Source organism: Lutra lutra, chromosome 12 (genome assembly GCF_902655055.1).
Source record: "Lutra lutra chromosome 12, mLutLut1.2, whole genome shotgun sequence".
Lineage (NCBI taxonomy): Eukaryota > Metazoa > Chordata > Mammalia > Carnivora > Mustelidae > Lutra > Lutra lutra.
The window spans coordinates 50112758-50128857 of record NC_062289.1 but is presented as its reverse complement, the minus strand read 5'-3'; the positions used below and the strand labels follow the sequence as shown (position 1 = coordinate 50128857).

The window sequence follows — 16100 nt, the reverse complement described above, 5'->3', positions numbered from 1 at the left end:
CATTGAGAATACAAAGTATTACACAAATGTTCCTGGAAGGTAGATTTTCCTTAATCTCTAGTAGTACCCTTGATCTATTCAAACTGTTTTTCTGGTTCCTCCATAGATCTAATAGCTTTGTTTAATCTTTTCATTACCTACATTTTCATTTTCAGGTAGCCCACTCATATAAAATTTTGCTGTGATGAGTATCACCTTAATTTTTTTTAGTTCTAATTCCAGTGTAGTTAACATATGGTGTTATGTTTTAGATGTACAATATAGTGATTCACCAATTCCATATATTATTCAGTGTTCATCAAGATAAGTGTACTCTTAATGCACTTCACCTATTTCACCCAACCTCTACCCCTTTTCCCTATAACCATCTGTTCTCTATAGGTAACTTTTTTGGTTTGTCTTTTTTTCTTCTTTTCTTCGTTCATTTTGTTTCTTAAATTCTACCTATGAGTAAAATCATGTGGTATTTCCTTTCTCTGACTGGCTTGAGTTACCATTATTTATACTAGCCAAATTACAGAAGCAACCTAAGTGTCCATTGATAAGTGAAAAGGGATAAAAATGTGGCATATATACACAATGGAATATCATTCAGTCATAGAATGAAATCTTGCCATTTGCAACAACATGGATGGATCTGATGACCATCATCTTCTTAATAATCTCTAATACTAAGTACTTACCACATGTTAGACACTGTTGTGAACACCATACAACAATCCTGTGAAGTGGACATTATCATTGCCTTCTTATACATGGAGAAGCCAAGGCATAGGGGATTTAACTTTTTCACTGTCACACAGCTAGAAAGTGGTGGAACCAGGATTAAATGTTACTAGCTTGGCTCCAGTCTTTTACTATACCATACCGCCTCTTGCAAAAAGCCCATCTAGGGGGCGCCTCGGTGGCTCAGTGGTTTAAAGCCTCTGCCTTCAGCTCAGGTCATGATCTCAGAGTTCTGGGATGGAGCCCCGCATCGGGCTCTCTGCTTGGCGGGGAGTCTGCTTCCCTTCCTCTCTCTGCCTGCTTGCGATCTCTGTCTGTCAAATAAATAAATATTAAAAAAAAAAAAAAAGCCCATCTAGGGAAAGGATGCCAGTTTCCAGAATCTTCTTCAAAGAACACTGCTGTCAATCTCCTAAAGCAGGGGATACATTAGTATAAGCAGCATACCCACTCACCGCAACCCTGGCTACTCGCTAGAGCAGGACATGCAAGTGGCTGCTTCTAGGACTGAGAGCGCATCTTACAGCTTTAAAAGGAACTAACCAGTTATAAGCATTTCCTCTACGTGGTATCCTTTGTCCCATCAGGGAAACTGGATTCTTGCAGGACCCCTTAAAGCGTAGTGCATGAATCCTCTGCATCATCGAAGACTGCTCTAGTTTTTGGCCTTTTATCAGACTTATAGTGCATCTCTGGTGATGGGCTCCAGAATCAGCATTTTTATTTATTTTTATTTTTTTTTAGATTTTTTATTTATTTATTTGACAGAGAGATCACAAGTAGACGGAGAGGCAGGCAGAGAGAGAGGGAAGCAGGCTTCTTGCTGAGCAGAGAGCCTGACGTGGAACTTGATCCCAGGACCCTGAGATCATGACCTGAGCCGAAGGCAGTGGCTTAACCCACTGAGCCACCCAGGCGCCCCCAGAATCAGCATTTTTAAACAGACTCCTTATTTTTACTCATTTGAGAACCACTGCTCTGAACAATTCGTTGACCCTCCCACCCTGCATGCTCACCACATGAACAGGCATGCCTTGGAAAGAAGGTTGTCTGGGGTGGTGGTGCGGGGGTTGGGTCAAGCCCGAGTGAAGGAGGTACAGCTGTGGTTATGTTGCCTTCCAGGTGCTGCCAGGTTTCTCATTAAGGAGCTGTCCTACCACAATCTGGAACTGGAGAGGAACCGCCTGGAAGAACTGGGAGTTAAACGCCAGTGTGTCTGGCCTTTCATCGTTGTGATGGATGACTCGTGTGTTCTGTGGAACATTCACAGTGTTCAGGATCAGAGCAGGTAGTAGTACTTGCCACGCCATTCTAGGGAAGTGTGACCTAATGCTGTGAAGAAGATCCTTTCCTTGGCTATAGTCATGCATGGAAGTAAATGAGAGAGGTACAGCCTTCAAGAGCAAAACAATGATTCAGGAGACTACCCTCACAAGCACTCTCTTCAATTTAGAGATTCAGTGTGCCATTACGCTCCTGAGCTATTTCTGCATCATGGCTTTGGTCTGCTATAAAGTCTATGGGAAAGTGCTGTTTTATAAAGTCTACTGGCTCCTGAGTCAGACCTGCTTTTTAACCCCAGCTCTGCTCTGTAACTACCCGGATGAAAAGGGAAAGTCATTTAATCTGTCTCAATTCCCTCACTTCTGAAATTAGGGTTGAGCCAAAATCAGTGGTCTCCTTCCTAGGACAGTGGTGAAAATGGGTCCATGAGGACCAGGAAATGCTAAACCTGGAGAAGTCCTAAGCAATAAATGGCCCCAAAATACAAGTAGCTCCCCCTCTGAAACACTTCCAGGTGAACTTTAGGCCCTTCTGGCTCACACATTGTGCCTGTTTCCACTTGCGGATATGAAGCCAGTGATGTTTTCAAACATTTCTTTGTTACACTGTAATTACCAGAGGTATACCTATGTGCTTCTAACCTTCAAAATGTGCTTCATTTTGAGATGGGCTGACTTTCTTTCTCTGCCTTAACATGGTAAGCCCTACCCCCAAAAGACCGCTCCCTTAAGTTAGCAGTGACAGGTAGCATGAAAACTAGGCTTGACCTTCTTTTCTATCCCAGTCTAATATAAAGTAAACCAGCTAATTTTATCCTTTACAGATATTAATACTGTATAGTAGTGTTAGCCCTTAATAAACAACTCTCGGTAATATTTATTGATCTCTTATTTAAACCAATTTTACATTTCATAGCCAGCCCATGGAAGCAGGAGTTTCCAGTAAGAATGTGTCCTTGAAGAGTGTCTTGCAGCATATTGAAGCAACACCAAAAATCATCCACTATGCAATCCTGGGCATACAGAAATGGAGCAGCAAGTTGACTTCTCAGAGCCTGAAAGCCCCATTTTCTAGGTGCCACGTCCATGACTTCATTCTCCTTAACATAGACTTGACTCAGAATGTACAGTATGACTTCAACAGGTAAGTCAGGCCTCCTGGAGGCAAGTAATCCTGGAACCTACTGGTTGCTTCGGTCCAACTCTGACACCTATAATGGGTCTACTCCTTTGATTTCGTCTTTGAAAAACCGAGAATCTCCTTTTATGGACAAAGAGGGGGAGTGGATCACAAACCCCAAAGTGCACCTTCCTAATCCCTCAAACTGACCCAGACCCTTAAAAGAACAGGAATTACAACAAGAAGTGCTTAGAAAACCTACTTTAGCTATCCCATTATTCAACAAGAACTAAAACAAGACAAAAACTATTAACACAAATCAACACAAATCAGTGTGTGGACCCATAATCCATTGAAGGTGAACTCTTTCATCCTCAGAACTTGTAAGTTAATCCTTTTCCCTAAATGTTAGTAAAATCCAGAGATTTGGATCCTTCAGGGAAGGGCCAGCAGGCCGGAATGAGCAGGAAAGCCCTGGTCTTGCCTCCTGAATAAATAACATCCCCATCCTGGAAAATCCAAGATGGCCAAGTGAGGAATGTCAGGGATCATTTAGTCCCTCTTATGTCAGCCACCACCTCTGTAACTATTAGAATATGTTGGAGCTGTTTCATGTTGTTTGCAGCCAGGATTTTGAAACTGGGAGCATGTCTGCATTCGTTTCCCACAGGAGTATACAGAATGTGCAGTCCTGTTTCAGTTCAGGAATGCCTAAGGCCCCTTTGGTTATCTGGGGCCAAAGCTATCTCACTTTCTCCTCCTTTTAATGACTGCAGTGCCCAGTTTAGGGGGTTCACAGGCCAGTGCTAAGAGGACCAGCCAGCTCCAGAAGGCAAGGCTGATTCGGAGTCTCTCCTAACAGCTGTGATGCATCTATGTGTGGTGAACATGGCTGTGACAGGTAGTCAAAGACCTATCCCTGTGATTATGATTCAGGTATTTCTGTGAAGATGTTGACTTTAACCTGAGAACAAACAGTAGTGGCCTGCTCATCTGCCGCTTTAATAACTTCAGTCTCATGAAGAAACATGTTCAGGTTGGAGGGCAAAGGGACTTTATCATTAAACCAAAGATCATGGTAAGTTTGCAAGCTTGATTCTACTGTTCAAAGTTAAGACAGTTTCTCACCAGTCCTTGTTATTTGGCACTTGACTGGAAAGTGATATAACACAAGGGAATCAGTTCTTAATGCCAAGTTTGCAGTCTCATTCCCCTTACTGAGGATTCACCCAGAGCAAAACGTAACATGTGAAGTCAACAGATCTACCTTTCTTTAGACTTAAGGCTTAACAATTCCATCAAATCTCAAGTTTCAAACGTAACATTCTCTCTTCATAAACTGGCAAAATTAACATCTTTACATTTGTTAATACATAAGTGAAATGTAAATTAAGATGCTTGTCTGTTCCTTGCCATTTTCTTTTTTAAGAAAGTAATACCAATCAGCACCTGCTGAGAGTAAATTCCATGGACCTAACCAATTCTTTTAAGAGATTTACTGGTATCTAATCATTTATAATATGTGATTTCCCCAGTGGAGCTTAGAAACCTCTTTGCTTTTATTTTTTGGATCTGATGGGATGGGATTTAACCCGTGCACATCCAGCAGCACTGAGAAAGGCGTCCTGTGGGCCTTCACAATGTTGCTAAATGCAGTAACTTTCAAAGAACCCTACATTTCTCCTTTCCTTGCTGTGTGTTGTTAGACCCAACCTATTCCCAAGGGGAAAGAACTTTCTCAGAACCCAAGAATGACACAAGATGTTTAGCCCTACCATCTGTCACTGTGCTACTGCTCTTATTTGGGGACTGTTAGTATGCAATGCAGTTCTTCCTTGCCTGTTTCATCCAGTGACAGATATATTTCCCATGATAATCTTGGCTCTGATTTCAGGTGTCAGAGAGCTTAGCACCCATCTTGCCCCTTCAGTATGTCTGTGCTCCCGACAGTGAACATACACTACTGGCAGCCCCTGCGCAGTTTCTCCTGGAGAAGTTCCTTCAGCACGCTTCCTACAAACTCTTCCCCAAAGCCATCCATAACTTCAAGAGTCCTGTGTTGGCCATTGACTGCTACCTTAACATTGGACCAGAGGTAAAGGGAAGAGGGCTGGTACTGTGCTTTTATCTACTTCCATCCATCACTTTTTTTTTTTTTTTTTTTTTATTTGAGAGAGATCGATCACAAGTAGGCAGAGAGCGAGCTGCGCAGAGAGCCTGATGCAGAGCTCAGTCCCAGGACCCTGAGGTTCATGACCTGAGCCAAAGGCAGAGGCTTGACCCACTGAACCACCCAGGCACCCCAACTTCCATTTCTTTCCCATTTGAAATTTTAAATGGAGACAAAGGAGCCTGTGACATATTGCAAAGGCTCACACAAGATGTGATGGCAACTGTCCCTCCCCATACCTACTTCAAGCTCTCCACAGTGAGCCAGTGAAGACTCACAGCTTAGCTCAAAGGTCAGTTCTACTGAGGAGCCTACCCATGACTTTGGACAGAAGCAGTTATCAGACCATCTTATAATCACATGATGTTTCTCCACAAGACACAGTTCTTCAGAGGCACACAGTGTCTTAACCACTGTTTTAGGCAGAAGAGGAGCTCCGTGACTGTTGAACAACTTAGGGGATAACAGGAGACCTTTAGAGCTGTCACTTCACTACTTTCTATTCCTGAATTTTTCTTTTCCATTGTTTCCTCATTTTCCACTCTTTTTCTTGTCTGTCTCAAATTCTCCATCAGTTTTAGTTTTTTAAAAAATCTGTCACTTACACCTTTAGACCACTGATGGCCTTTAGAACTTTAAGGGCTTCTACCACTAAGCTTTCCTCAATGATTAGTATTGTTTTCAAGATATTTCATTCTATTCATTAACATAATATACTCTTTGTAAGGATTTTTTTTTTTTAAGATTTTATTTATTTATTCAACAGAGAGAGATCACAAGTAGGCAGAGAGGCAGGCAGAGAGAGAAAGAGGAGGAAGCAGGCTCCCCACCAAGGAGAGAGCCCGATGCGGGGCTCGATCCCAGGACCCTGGGATCATGACTTGAGCCGAAGGCAGAGGCTTTAACCCTCTGAGCCATCCAGGCGCCCAAGGAATTTTTTTTAAAAAATGAAAGGTATAAAGGAAAAAAATCACTTGTAATGGGAACAGTAATATTTTGGTAGACTATTATTTCCTCTTTGGCTTTTTTGGTGTGTGTATTGACATACACAATTTTTCAAACTGAAATACAACTGTATTCAATTCTGAAAACTTATTTTTTTTTTTTAAGATTTTTTTATTCATTTGAGAGAGAGCGCGCAAAAGTTGAGGGTAGGGGAAGCGGGGAGAAACGGGCTCCCTGCTGGGCAGGGAGCCTAACTTGGAGTTCAATCCCAGGACCCTAGGATCATGACCTAAGCCAACGGCAGAAGCTTAACTGAGCCACCCAGGCATCCCCTGTGAACTAATTTTTAGTTCAAATAGCATAAACACTTTACATTCTTATTCTTATGAAATTTCAGTAATCTACACTGTGGGTTGGACCATGAATTGTAGAATTTTAGAGGTAGAAGGAACCTTAAAAACCATCAGGTGTAATAGTGCCTTTTATGGTATCTCCAAAATCCTGTACCCCAGGGTCCAGGGCTCTAGATGTTAAGTATTAAAGACTGCGTTATCTAACAACAGCTAACACTCACTGAATACCTGCTTAACAGCTTACGGTATTTATTCCACAAAACAGTCCTATGAAACAGGTACTACTGTTCTTTCCCCAGACAAGGAACTGAGGTATGGTAAATGAAGGAAGCTGCTCAAAGTCTTCTACTAGCTACGAAGCAGCGAAACCAGTATTTGGAGCCAAGTGGTCAGGTCCACATATTAAGCCATTTCATTGTTCTCAAGGTCACCCCAACTATCTTATTACCCTGTAATTACCCTGTAATTTCTGTAAAGTTATATTCTGTACATGCAAGCCATATTGAACTAAATTTTAAATATCATCCACCATGGGGCACCTGGGTGGCTGAGTTAAGCATCTGCCTTTGGATCAAGTCCTGGTCCTGGGATTGAGCCCCACATTGGGCTCCCTGCTCAGCAGGAAGTCTGGTTCCTGCTCTCCCTCTGCCTGCCGCTCCCCCTACTTGTGCTTTCTCTCTCGCTGTCTCTTCCAAATAAATAAAAAATTATGCACTGCTTGGGGTGCCTGGGTGGCTCAGTCGGTTAGGCATCCAAGTCTTGATTTAGCTCAGGTCTTGATCTCAGGGTTTTGAGTTCAAGCCCCACACTGGGCTCCACAGTAGGTGTGGCGCCTACTTAAAATCATGTACTGTTTGAAGCTTCTGTTTGATTGAAAATTGAAGTTCATGTAAATGAAAAGCTGATTACCTTATTGATGAGAATAAGCAATTTCTAATCAAAACATTTAAATCTTAAGTATGCCTTTGTGTGGAAGGCAGTTACATGGAGAGGCCTGTTTTGTTTCTTACTACTAATCCTAACTGTCCTTCATTAAGAGAAACAAGATTTAAATAGATTAAAACTTGGCACACTAAATAAAAGAGCTACAGAGTTTAAATAACCAATCTATTTAAGTTTCAATAAAAATATTTACCTCCTTTACCTTACCCCGAAATAGCTAAAATGGAAGGTACTGGCTCACTCAGCTAAAGTATAGATGTTTTGCTTGCTTTTTGAAATGCCCATGCTATGTCTGCTTGATGATTCCAGGTGGCCATATGCTACGTCAGCTCCAGGCCCCACTCCAGCAATGTCAGCTGTGAAGGGGTGTTTTTCAGTGGACTTCTCTTGTACCTCTGTGACTCTTTTGTAGGTGCTGATCTTCTGAAGAAATTTAAGTTTCTAAAAGGTAAGTCAAATTTAGTGCCCTTTGCTTATGAATGCCATTGTTCCTCCAGATAAAACAGGGAGGTGAAACATATAAAAAAGCACATTAACAATAATTGTTGCCAGTAAGTTAAACGCCTTGCTTTTAAACCAGGGCCACGATTTACTTAACTGGGGCAGGGGTGGAATCAAGTTGTGGTTAAGTCAGGGCAAAAATGCAGACCCAAAGCCAGAAATGTGACCACATTAAGTTTGGTTTTACCACTATTAATTTCAGAAAGGAATGATGCGATGTAAGTGTTATAAACAGTGCTTCTCAAATCACCTAATTTTAATAAAAATCAGGTTAATGAGTTGTAATTCTGGTATAGAAGCTAAAGTTGCTTCAACAGGTGTGTACAATACAAAAGAGATCTGCCTAAGAACAAACTGCAGGTTAAGCACCACAAATAATCATGACAGGATGACCTCTGAGGTCAGTGAAGAAAGTTAAGACTCAGAATTTTGTGCACAGGCCACTGTGGAAAAACAGTGTAGAATTTCCTCAAAAACTGAAGATAGGATTAATCATATATCCATTAATTCTAGTACTGGGTGTTCACCCAAAGAAAATGAAAACATTACCACAAAAAGATACATGCACCCCAGTGTTTATTGCAGCATTACTCACAACAGGTAATATTTGTAGGCAACCCAAGCGTCCCACCATAGATGAATGAATAAGGAAGATGTATTTATATACAGTGGATTAACTCCACCATAAAAAAGAGATCTTGCCATTTGCAGCAGCATGAGTGGGCCTAAAGGGTATATAATGCTAAGTGAAATAAGTCAGAGAAAAGACAAATACTGTATGATTTTACTCATATGTACAATTTAAGAACAGAGGATATTGTGTATGTATGCATAAAATGCACCTGGAGCGGTGTGGGGCAAGGGGGCTGCCTCCCAGGGGACATCTGGCAATAGTGGGACACATTTTAGGTTGCCGCACTGGAGGGCGCTGCCGACATCTAGTGAGTAGAGCCAAGGATGCTGCTAGACCACCCTACACGAACAGAACAGCCCCCCCGTAACAAGATTACCCAGTGTTGCTAAGGCGGAGAAGCCCTAGAGACACAGGACACTCGTTTTACCATTGGTTACCAGAGGGCAAGGAGAGATTTTTCACTTTACACTCTTAAACTGAATTTGTAATACTACTTACTCAAATAGAAAATAAAATTATCGGGTTCTCTGCTCGGCAGAGATTCTGCTTCCCTCTCTCTCTCTCTCTGCCTGCCTCTCCATCTACTTGTGATCTCTGTCAAATAAATAAATAAAATCTTTAAAAAAATAAAATAATTACGAATGATTGTGATAGGTCACTTACCTACATGTTGGTTCTCAGATGTGTTCAGCTTAGAGGATATAATCAGAAAAAAATAATAGGTTCTTTATATTTCAGCCCCTGAGCCTAACATGCATTTCTGCATTTCTTCTGAAGGTGCTACCCTGTGTGTCATCTGCCAAGACAGAAGCTCCTTACGCCAAACAATTGTCCGCTTAGAGCTAGAGGATGAGTGGCAGTTCCGCCTCCGGGACGAGTTTCAAACCGCTAACAGCAGTGATGACAAGCCCCTCTACTTTCTTACTGGCCGCCATGTATGACCTTTTGAAGAGACCAAACACAGCAAAGGGATGCCTAGGTGGGGTGGGGCAGAAACAATTACTTGGGATTTTTTTCCTTTAAGGTACAATCACTGTGGAGCAAAGTGCAACATATTTGTTCTCCAAAGAAATCCACCCCTCCAACCCCAACTTGACCCAGGTCTTTGGGGCTATCATTCTCTTTCAGTTCCACTGTCAGGACCTTAAATTCAGGTTAACTCCACCCTAGGCAGTTATGCAATTACTTAAGACATGGTCTGCCATGGGAGCCTGAGGAGGACGTACTTTGGAGAATGAACATGGAGTTTGCATTGTTTTTTCTACTACACTATGTTAGGGGGAAAACAGACTCTTGGCATTAGCTAGTCTGAATGTGTTACATGAGACTCACACCGTTGGTGTGGAATTAATTGAAGATTAACGTTTGAGGCCTGAACCCTCAGTTTCTCTTCACATCTGTACTTTGGTACAGTTTTACTCAGGGGTCTGAAATGATAGAATGTAGAAGATATTTGTATTTTAAAAAAAAAAAGTAGCTTTGTCTTTCTCTGTGCAGTGTTAGTTTAAGATTTATAATCTTATATGTATTGAAACTTTCGGCAAAATTTCCACAGGAGTTAAAAGTTTACTATTTAAACTGAACAAACAAATCAGTAAATGCAGAGCAGGCACTGTATGCATTTATGCAGCTTCTCCTTGCTGAAATTCCTTTGCTCTTTACATTCTTTAAAAATGTTTCCCGTCTCTAAGTACACTATGTCTATGAGAATATGGACCAGCGTTTAATCTTGAACAAGGAGAACTTAATTCAGTAGTTGAGCCAATTAAAAACTGTTCAGTGGTCACCCCATACCCACCCTGTTTGGCTGGAACGAAGTAGCCGGCACCAGGAAAGCTAAACGTCAGGCTGCGGTTCGGTGTGGAGTGGAAGTAGTTTGTTTCCTTTCAGGGCCTCAACCAAAGCTTCCTTTAAAAGACACACTGAATGATTATCACCTACCTTATACTGACACCACCACAAAAATTGATGAAATGGGAAACAGAGCCAGAGAGAGAGAGAGACATAACCGGTTTTAATCCTACCAGTGATTCTCTTGTGAGAAGAAAGATTCCATTAAATAATGTCTCTGACTCAGCTAAAATCAGCAGGGGGGTGTTTGTTCAATATCAACAGTGTAAGTTTCTACAGATTTCTCACCAATATATTTTAATCAAAAACAGACTTTTAGAAAATGTTCTAGAATCAACTAAGTCTATTAGAAGTTTATGCTTAAATTACAGTTATCATTAAACAATCTCGTTCACATTTTTTTATTAGCCCATATATACCACTTAAAATGGCCATTTTTACTTGAATTGATGTCTTATCTGTGGCCTGAAACTACTGAAAGGGGGCTGACTAAGCCTGCATTTACTTAAAACAAATGATGTTAACTGACCAGCTTTATTAGCTTGTGATAACAAGGAGTTTACAGTAGTGAAAAGATGGAATGTACTAATCTGAAAATGGTTTGCAGATCTCTTGGTTTTAATATAGCTACTTATGATGCTTTAAATGTATTTTGAAATGAACAATTCCTTTAAACCCCATTTTTAAAATTGTCCTTCAAAGAGGATCTGCCTTATGTATTCTTTAAAAATACTCCTTAATTTTAGTACAGCAGAATTTTTGGTAAAGAGGTACGTTTTGAAGCAGGTTGCTTTAGAAATGAATGTATTTCAATTGTTCCTGTTTTGCTGAAAGGGCCTAATGCAGATGATATCAAGAAACCCACTGTTTGTGCAATATTCCAATAACATTTACTATGTAGAGCAAATAAGATACTTGAAATAATTCCAAAACAGTTGTACCTGGGGCAGATGGCTTCTCAGGGTTTCTTCTGGCTTTAGGGCTTCAAAGTCTAGAGTGTGTTTTTTAAAGTAGTAACTTTAGATGCAGGTACTCCATGGTACTCTGAAAAATCAAATAACTGATCTCTTAAATACTATTTAACCCTATGGAAGAGAAATGCCAGAAAAAAGCCAAAGGACCATCACACCAATGATGGAGAATTCCAACTGACCTCCCTATTCTTTTCAATGCCTGTAATACTAAGGTTTGGATCTTTTAAAATCACCTTAACAGTATAATTTTTTAGAGAATGTTAGGTCCTTCTCCTTTAAGGAAAAATTGCACAAGCACAGGACACCATGATTTGTTAATACATACCTTGGTGTGTTCAGCTTCAAGCCTTGCCATCCTTTAGAACATTGTGGTATGAATGTGTTTGCTAGGCCTGCATAATAACTAATCTATAGACCTGTTGAACCTTGTCATGTAGGACAGTTCACACAGGTTAATACTGAATGTAAACTAAAATTAGAATGAGAATTGTATTCAATTATTTTGGCTGTAACTTATGCAATTGCTTTTTGTGAATTTTAGAAAAGGAGGCACCTGTGTTACTTTATTACTGTAAAGTTTTCTCAACCAAAATTTGGTGAATTTCACTAGTTGGTCTACCTCACATTTTGTTTATGATTCTAAATTGTCTTAAGTTGTGTCTACAGTATGTTGTCCTTTTGTTTAATTTGGTGAATGTATTAAAATTCTCTCCCATCCCCCTCTCCCCCGAAAAAAAAGAAAAAGTTTGTTTTCTTTACACTAATTTTCTGGTATGTTCAAAACTGGAATGAGCTCCCTACCACTGGCAATGTCCAAAAAAGATAGGAAGTCCACATATCACAAGTTGGATAACTCTAAGATTTGACGATTCTGGCCTAACAGTTTAAGAAAAGTTTTAAATATATGTTGAATGAAAATCTGTAGCTTATACAAAGAAGATATATACACACACATATGAAGTATCTACATACCATGCCCATTTGCAGAGTCCCACATTAGGTTATGGATGACAGACATACTAGAAATACTCAAGAGTTGTGGGGTGCCTGGGTGGCTCAGTGGGTTAAAGCCTTTGCTTTCAGCTCGGGTCATGATCTCAGGGTCCTGGGATGGAGCCCTGCATCCGGCTCTCTGCTGAGCAGGGAGCCTGCTGCTTCTTCTCTCTCTGCCTGCCTCTCTGCCTACTTATGATCTCTGTCAAATAAATAAATAAAATAAATAAATAAAAAAATAAAAACTCAGAGTTGGGGGCGCCTGGGTGGCTCAGTGGGTTTAAGCCTCTGCCTTTGGTTCAGGTCATGGTCTCAGGGTCCTGGGATCGAGCCCCGAGTCAGACTCTCTGCTCAGCAGGGATGCTGCTTCCCCCCCTTTCTCTGCCTGCCTCTTTACTTGTGATCTGTTAAATTTTTTAAGTGTTTTTTTAAAAAAAGAAAAGAAATAGAGTAAATCTGCAATCTTTTATAAATGGCAACTACACTCATTTTGGTGTCCTCAGAACTTTGTGTTGCAAGAACTGTGTAGTATGACAGGGTTAATCTCCAATTTACTTCCCAACTGCTTACTTTTAAGAATAACTTCATTATTCCAGAAAAATGCCTTTCAGTTCTATTATGTAAAGAGTGCTTAGCATAGTAGACTCTGATAAAGAACCATGAAAACACTCTTCTAAGCCAAGGACCCCTGGCCATTTACCTCAGGAGGAGGGATAAACGTTTGTTAAGTGTGGTGACACATTCAGGAGCAAGTAGAAACTGCTCCTGATATACAGTGTTCCACTATATATTCCAAAGCAGCTGGTCCACTGGAAGGACCAAAAGGCCGTGAAACTCTGACTGCTGTACCTCTGAATTCAACTACCTAACGCTGGAACGACATCTAGGCAACAAATATTCCTCAGGTCTCTCTTTCGTCATGGAAACGGACCCGTAAGCTTTCTCTACAAGAACACTGCTCTAACATCAAACCCTGGTTTTACTGAAAGAAACCATCACCCAATGTGATTTCAGAAGGGTCACTGAGGCCAAGGGTTAAAGCCATTCACACAGTAAATTCCTTCTGCTCTTTACTGTCAAGTACTGAGCTAAGGAAAACATCCACTTCAGTGACTAGGACAGCAGATGGAATAAGTTCTAAGAGAGAGAAAGCAAAGTAAGTTTTCTGACCACTTTTTTGTTCTGTAAGTAGTCCAGTGTATTTTATTTTTACAAGAATGGTGTGGCAGGAGGAGGGGTTATTATAAGACAGTATCTTCCCTTTATGTGCCAAAAGGCCTAAGGGCCATGAGAATAGGTAGAAGACAAACTATGTCTGCAGTCACTCTCCAGAAATCAGCTCAGCAATCGTTTAACTCCTGGTGAAAATATGGCCAGACAGGACTAGATATCTGGGGCAGCCATGCGATCTAAGCAAGAACAATTAAAATGTCACTGCATGTCTACTGTACTTATTGTCCTTATGATGGGTCATGCTTCACTTGTAAAATCATGATTTCTTTATAATTCTTGCAATATATAATAAAACCAATCCATGTCCATGTAAAAAAGGGCGTAATTCATAAAACCTTGTGGTTCCTATCTATACTTCTATTTCTTATGTCTATATACTAATCATTTTTTTTTAAGATTTTATTTATTTGACAGACAGAGATCAAAAGCAGGCAGAGAGGCAGGCAAAGAGAGAGGGGGGAAAGCAGGCTCCCCGCTGAGCAGAGAGCCCAATGCGGGGTTCGATCCCAGGACCCTGGGATCATGACCTGAGCTGAAGGCAGAGGCTTTAACCCTCTAAGCCACCCAGGCGCCCCTATATACTAATCATTTTTTTAAAATATTTATTTTTGAGAGAAAAGGAGTGAGAGTGCATGTGTGCAAATATGAGAAGGAGAGAATCTCAAGCAGACTCCCCGCTAAGTGTGGGGCCCGACGCAGGGTTCAATCTAACAACCCTGAGATCATGACCTGAGCCAAAATCAAGAGTCAGATGCTCAATCGACTGAGCCACCCAGGAGCTCCAGACATTTTTATAATGAACCAACAACTATTCAAGGGCAGCTGACAAATTCATAGACATATTTATTCAATCACAATTACAGAATCACTTCTTTTGAAGTCTGACTGTAGCCATTAGTGTATACTCACTGCATCCATCACTGCCTCCACCACTCCAAAAAGATCGCTCCTTTCTTTTCTAGCATCATTCTTCAGCCTTCAATTGTGATGCGGTAGTGCTGACCATTCTTACTATCAAACACTTCTTCTGGTATATACCACTCTCTTCTGACCCTCTTACCTCTTCTCAGGTAGTCTTCTTTGAGACTCCTAAATGATGGTGTTCCTCACAATTCTCTCCTATCCTGTCATTTTACAAAGCCTATAGTGGGAACATCTCTTCTAAACTAATGAATAACTATATTAATAAATTTCCTTAGTTCAAACTTCTCTCAAATTCTGGACAACATATCCAATTTCACACCAAACAGGTATTTCCACTTGGAGATTCTGCAACCACCTCAAAATCTTTACCAAACTTGCACTCATCCTTTCTGGTCTAATCCTCCCAACATTAATTCTGCAGAATTCCCTTTTTAGTCAATCCATCTATCCAGTTACCCAAATCAAAATTCCAAATTACCCTAGATTCTCTGCCATGATCCTTCTTCAGTTGGTTATCAACTCTTTCAATTCTTCAATTGTATCTTCTCCAAGGTTAGCTGTCTCCTCCTCTTCATCAACACATCACAGCTTTAGTTCTGTGTTTCAGCATTTTTCACACTGACTGCTACAGCAGTCTTTTAAGCTTCTAAGTTCCAGATTCCTCACTTGAGTTGTCAGATAATAAAATAATCCAGCACTATACAGGTGTGACACATAGAAAACACTCAAAAGTTAGAAGTCATTAATACTACTCTTTGAGAAATACCTAGACTATAAAAGTTATTTGAGGGGCTGTGTCTTCAATATAAATGTGAAAATAATGGTTTTCCTAATAACTGTAACATTTAAACTAACCAATCAATGTATATTCTCTACTCCCAGATCCCCCTGAAACCACCAAGTTTAGCTCCACAAAGAAGCATACTATGGCTTCTGTGGAAATTGGATCTGTATTATGAAATTAAAAGTTACCAGAGCATCTATAATGTGCCTGAAAATGTCATCCTCTTTTTTAAAAGTTACACTCCCTGTCAGGCAAATGAGACCAGGGATGACTAGAATAGTTTCAAGTCCAAAGGGAAAGGGAGTGTCAAAAGTCAGACTCTCATAATGAGTCAGAAGGAAATATTTACACCCCTACAAACAGAGTACAGAGATTTACATGGCTCTGAAAGTTTAAAAAGCATCTATCTATAGGGGATAAAATACACATCTGCTAATTTAAAGTCCTAACTTTTAGCTGGTTTTTAACGAAGATATGATTATTTCAGCTCATAAAAATAATCTATGTTAAAGGACAGTGGTGCTTCACTCTTGGGCTACGGCCCTTTCTTTCTGTGAAAGACCAGAAAAATTCTCATGTTAGGTAGGATTTTGCCTTTTGAAGACCAAGTTCAGAGTTGCTACAGACATACTGGTCCTTTGGCAAACTGGTGAAACTTGTAAAAAGC

At 40.5% G+C, this 16100-nt stretch overlaps 1 protein-coding gene across 9 annotated transcripts in view; it reads left to right on the top strand.

Moving 5' to 3' along the window:
- GREB1L (GREB1 like retinoic acid receptor coactivator) overlaps window positions 1-12257 on the top strand; it is a 275717-nt gene extending 263460 nt beyond the window's left edge. For 8 of the 9 annotated variants that reach the window (XM_047697253.1, XM_047697252.1, XM_047697250.1 and 5 more), the window contains 6 exons: window positions 1849-2014; window positions 2926-3153; window positions 4066-4207; window positions 5024-5224; window positions 7849-7987; window positions 9452-12257. In XM_047697253.1, coding sequence (XP_047553209.1) covers window positions 1849-2014; window positions 2926-3153; window positions 4066-4207; window positions 5024-5224; window positions 7849-7987; window positions 9452-9615 — 1040 coding nt within the window. In that variant the 3' untranslated portion in view covers window positions 9616-12257. The remainder of the gene's footprint in view (window positions 1-1848; window positions 2015-2925; window positions 3154-4065; window positions 4208-5023; window positions 5225-7848; window positions 7988-9451) is intronic. The other variant, XM_047697258.1, reaches the window with a different exon arrangement.
- Window positions 12258-16100: the final 3843 nt, after the last annotated feature.